This window comes from Aegilops tauschii, chromosome 5, assembly GCF_002575655.3.
Source record: "Aegilops tauschii subsp. strangulata cultivar AL8/78 chromosome 5, Aet v6.0, whole genome shotgun sequence".
In the NCBI taxonomy this organism is placed as follows: Eukaryota; Viridiplantae; Streptophyta; class Magnoliopsida; order Poales; family Poaceae; genus Aegilops; species Aegilops tauschii.
Window position 1 is genome coordinate 556,592,860 of NC_053039.3, and position 4,606 is coordinate 556,597,465.

Consider the following 4,606-nt stretch of genomic DNA (forward strand, 5'->3'; position numbering starts at 1 on the left):
GAAAGTGGTTGAGGGCTTTGGAGTATATCACTAAGCACTTTGAGCAAGCAAGCCATTAAGCAACACCTCATCCCCTTTTAATAGTATTGGCTTTCCTATGGACTCAATGTGATCTTGGATCACTAAAATAGAAAACGTAGAGTCCTGAGCTTTGAGTTTGAGCCAATCCTTTGTCCTTATCATCTTGAAGGGGTTTCACATCCTCTAGTCCACGCCACTCCATTGTTGAACTTAACTGAAACATACTAGATGAAAACATTAGTCCAACAAAAGATATATTGACATTAATTACCAAAATCACCCAGGAAGCACTTGTGCTTTCACTAACTGACAGAGGCATAGTGAAGAACTAACCTCACTTGTCACAGAGTAGCCGTCGGACGCCGAGCTGGATCCTTCACTCCAAGATACCATGGGGGCGAGCTGGACGGCGGCGGCGAGCTTGCTGGCGGCGTGGAGAAAGCTGGAGCTGGAGCTGAGGGAGGTAGATGGGGAACAAGTGGAGCTGGAGTTGGACCGGACGCGAACTCGATTCCGACAGATTTAATTCAGGTGTGTTATACTGCGGGTTGATTAAAGAAAACAGCAGGGTTTTTTTTTGCAAAACTGCATGCGACGCTCGGGCCAGCCGCCTGGCTGCCACTTGTCGAGCTGCCATTGGCCTGGGACTAAAATGTCACATTGGATTCAGTTTTACAAGTTTAAGACTAAAATGTCATATTCTGTGCAAGTTAGGGTACTTAGGATTTACGTCAAAGCTCCGTCTCGCACCGCACGGTCAACAACAAGAACAAGAACGAGAGACTAGTCCGGACGTGGCCACGTCACTTTTCCCCATTCCCTCTCTTCTCAGTCCACTTCTTCCTCCCAAGCCCCAAAACAGAGGAGGAGGGAAGGGGAATCGAGAAGGCAATGGCGGAATCGAACTCGTACGAGGAGCAGCGTCGGAGGCAGATTGAGGAGAACCGCCGGAAGCTGGAGGAGTTGCGCCTGCACCACCTCTCCGCCGCCGTCCGCGAGGCCGCCGCCAGGCCCAAGCCCAACCCCAAGCCCAGGCCGGTCCGTCAGATCCTCTCCCTTCTTCTTCCTTGCCTCCGGTCAGTCTTCCATTTCCTTTTTGCCCGTACCCGTATATAGAGCTGGTCCGGTGTCGCAGAAGCGCAAGGCCCCGGAGCCCGGCCAGCTCCGGCGGTCCGGCCGCGTCACCGGCCTCCCGGAGCAGCCCAGCTACCTCGAGGGCGCAGGGCAGCGCGACTACCGTGGAGTCTACGAGGCATACGCTGTCTGGAAAGGACCGACCGACGAGGAGAGGGCCGGCGCCCTCGCCAAGGCCGAGGAGCTCCAGCGCCGGATCCACCGCATCCGCTGCCCCGCCTTCGTCAAGCCCATGACCCACAGCCTCGCCATGAATGCAGTCCAGATGGTATTGTAGCAGCAAAACTTGCACTGGATGTGAGGCAATGTGGTTCTTGGATCGGATTGGATGTTGATTTGGTGGGTTATATGCATTGTGACAGCTAATCCCCAAGGACTTCCTCAAGTATCTCCCGGCGCATGATGAGGCGGTCGTGGTGGTGGATGAGGCGGATGACGAGTTCCACATGATGTACAATGCCCACAGACAAGGCGGCAAACACTACTACCTCGACAAGGGGTGGAAAGGGTTCGCCTTCGACCATGACCTTGCCGATGGCGATTGCTTGGTTTTCCACATGACAGAGAGGGCAAAGTTCAAGGTGAGATTCAGCATCTCCTCCATTCCATGGATAAAAACGCCCTACTTTTACTTTTAGGAACTCCACATTCAGTTCAAGGTGAGATTCGCAATAACTTGTTTTCATGCGAAAATTTTGCGGAATCGCTGTGTTCCAAACGTGGCCTTACGATTCTAAAACATTCCTGAAAGTTGCTTGGTGGTGTCGTACTCATTAATGCATTTGTCTGTCAAAACATTGGTTTTCAAGTTTATATACATGAGAAAAAAAAATGTATGTCTACATAATAACTAGACTAAGTAATTGAAAGTTTCAAACTAGCGAGCTGTGATGTTATTGCTCAGCATCCCTACAGTATATACCTTCATATATGAGAAATTAGGCTTGTTTGGACTGCCAACTAATTCTACACAGAGTTTGCAAGAAATGATGTTATTGCTCAGCATCCCTACAGTATATACCTTCATTCCAACCAGATCTGAAAGGGCCTCTAGGAATTATTTCATTCATAGGCCTTTAATTGTCCACAGTCATATCTTTTTAGATAATGGAAGGGATTCTTTTAAGCCTAATTGTGAGGAGGCCGTTTTATCTCACTGCTAAGTGCATATCGTGCAACCTCATTAGTTATGTAAATGATGCAGGTCTACATTTTCAGAGCAAACCCAGACTATGAAAGCGACCAAACTTCAGATGACTCTGAGGATGAAGAGTAATGAAGATGTGTGCTTCCAATACAATGTTCGATCGGAGCAGGTACATTGTTTTCCTATGTTGAATTTCTTTCCATCACTCGCTTAGGTTCAAGTGTATTAAATATTTCTTTATCTTTTGCTGAGGCATCGATTTCATGATTGGCCAAGCTCAGTTTGCGGACAAAAACAAAAAATGCAAACCCGCTTGCTTATGAGTTATGGCCAAACATAACTGTGTTTCCTGCACTGGAGTTGGATGTTTTCGCGAAACGCACTGGTCGTTTCTCCCATTTCCCTATTGGTTTGAGATTTTGAGCCTGACAAGTGAAACTGCAACCTTATTTTGTTGCTTACTTATGTTAGCCATAAAAATACATGGGGGAACTGCAGTTTATGTACAAACGTTGGAGTTCTCACTGGCCAAACGCCCAAACTAACCGATCGACATATTAGATGCGTGTGTATAGAAATTAAAAACTGCCGGACTAGTGTTTCTCGATCAGTAGGAGCAGGTTGTCGTAGACCAGATGCTCTTCACAAAGGTTCTGCCTGTCTTGCCTCAGTCGCCCCCCTTAGACTCAATCAGTAGCTCTGTAGTACTAAATAGAATGCTCTCTTATACGGTTCTGATTTATCCGTATAGATGCTAACATGTCAAATGTGTCTTTTGTTGCAGTTTGTAGGAGAAGCATGTCACGCTCTTGGCTGATGTTGGAGTTGGCTACCGCGATTTTGTGCTGGTTGCGTGTAGAGCCGCATACTCGGACCCTGCCAGTGTAGCAGACCTGCATTATAACATAGGTTAGATGGGAGTAGTAGGTAGTGCAAACCTTGTGTTGGTTGAACTAAATGGTTGTAGTCTGACGATGGTCTCGAGTGCATTCTTTCGTGGCTGTTCCTGTTTGTTTTCGGCTTGGGTTCGATGGTTGCAAGATGGTGATGCGAACACAACGTTGTTTCGTTTGGTGGCTAATGGGCGCAGGGCTAAAGATTTTATCCCTGCCCGGCTATTAGCCAGACATAGCTTGCCGAAGTTTTGCTTTGAAGTTGGCTCGCCTCGTGGCATTGCCATGGAGGTTCTCACTGCTCTTGCCATCAAAGTGGAGGATCTGAGTGTTGTAAGCTCCCCTCTACAAAAGGCTCTTGATATATGTGGATGATGTTGTGTTGTTTATTAGACCTTGGAGAATGGATCTGGTATTTGGCGGGAGGCTCTTGGGATTTTCGAACAGGCTTCAGGGTTGAATATTAATTCTTGAAGACAAGATCAGTCAGGGATTAGTTGTTGCTGCCCTGCCGTGGAAGATGGACGATTTCCCATGCAAATATTTGGGTCTCTATTAGTTTTTGTGGGCTGGTTCTGATGACATTCATAGCGGGAACTTCTGTCCCGGTGGCTTGGCGCAAAGTCTGCAGGCCAAGGTGTCTTGGTGGCTTGGGAGGAGTAATTGACTTGAACTTGCAGAGTCCGGTATTCCGACTGCGATGGGCTTGGTTGATTGAAGTGCGCAATTCTGGCTAGATCTTGGCAAGGGTTGCCCATGGCCTTATTCTGCAGTTTGGTTCATTGGAAGTTAGGTTCTGGTGACAATGTCCTCTTCTGGAAGTATCGCTGAATCAATGGTGAGATGCGCCAATGATAATGCTCTGATCGTCACGGCACAGGTCAATGCGGGTGTGCAGCAAGAGGACGGTTAGGGAGGCGGCACATTCGCTTTTCTGGACGTGCCAAATGAGCTCCCTACCGATGCCTTGGTGCACTTCATTCAGTTATGGGATTCAGGCGATTCATCTTCTTCCTCTGGTGCAGGCCGAGGCGCTCTGGGAGTGGAGCAGCAGCGCTACTTATCCATTCGCCTCTGCTTGCTTACCAGATGCGCAACGAGGGGCCCAACAAATTTGCTTCTGCCAAGGCTATTTGGAAATCTTGGGCGCCGCTTAACTGTAAAAACTTTACTTGACCTGCGCTTCACTACCGTCTCCAGGAACATCCATCCTCCATGACAACAAACTCCATGTACTACATATGGTGTCCTAATCATCCTCCATGACAACCAAGTCCAGTTTCTGGGGGATGTCGCCTCAAACAAGACAACAAACTCCATGTACATATGGTGTCCAAATCAAAGCCTATCATGCACCTTGGTTCTATCTGTTTCTCTTTTTTGTTGTTGCTAATATCAGTGCCAATTTCTC

At 48.0% G+C, this 4,606-nt stretch overlaps 1 protein-coding gene across 1 annotated transcript; it reads left to right on the forward strand.

Annotated features, from left to right (window-relative positions):
- The first annotated feature begins 794 nt into the window (after positions 1 to 794).
- LOC109734029 (B3 domain-containing protein Os06g0194400) lies at positions 795 to 3,313 on the forward strand. Its single transcript, XM_020293245.4, has 5 exons — positions 795 to 1,059; positions 1,157 to 1,423; positions 1,518 to 1,736; positions 2,360 to 2,471; positions 3,087 to 3,313. The coding sequence occupies exons 1-4, from the start codon at positions 913 to 915 to the stop codon at positions 2,429 to 2,431; spliced, it is 705 nt and encodes a 234-aa protein (XP_020148834.1). The 5' UTR covers positions 795 to 912; the 3' UTR covers positions 2,432 to 2,471; positions 3,087 to 3,313.
- Positions 3,314 to 4,606: the final 1,293 nt, after the last annotated feature.

Coding starts and splice junctions, on each gene's coding strand:
- LOC109734029 (XM_020293245.4), top strand. CDS start 913: ATGGCGGAATCGAACTCGTACGAGGAGCAGCGTCGGAGGCAGATTGAG. Junction 1,060..1,156: donor CCAACCCCAAGCCCAGGCCG/GTCCGTCAGATC, acceptor CCGGTGTCGCAG/AAGCGCAAGGCCCCGGAGCC. Junction 1,424..1,517: donor CCATGAATGCAGTCCAGATG/GTATTGTAGCAG, acceptor GCATTGTGACAG/CTAATCCCCAAGGACTTCCT.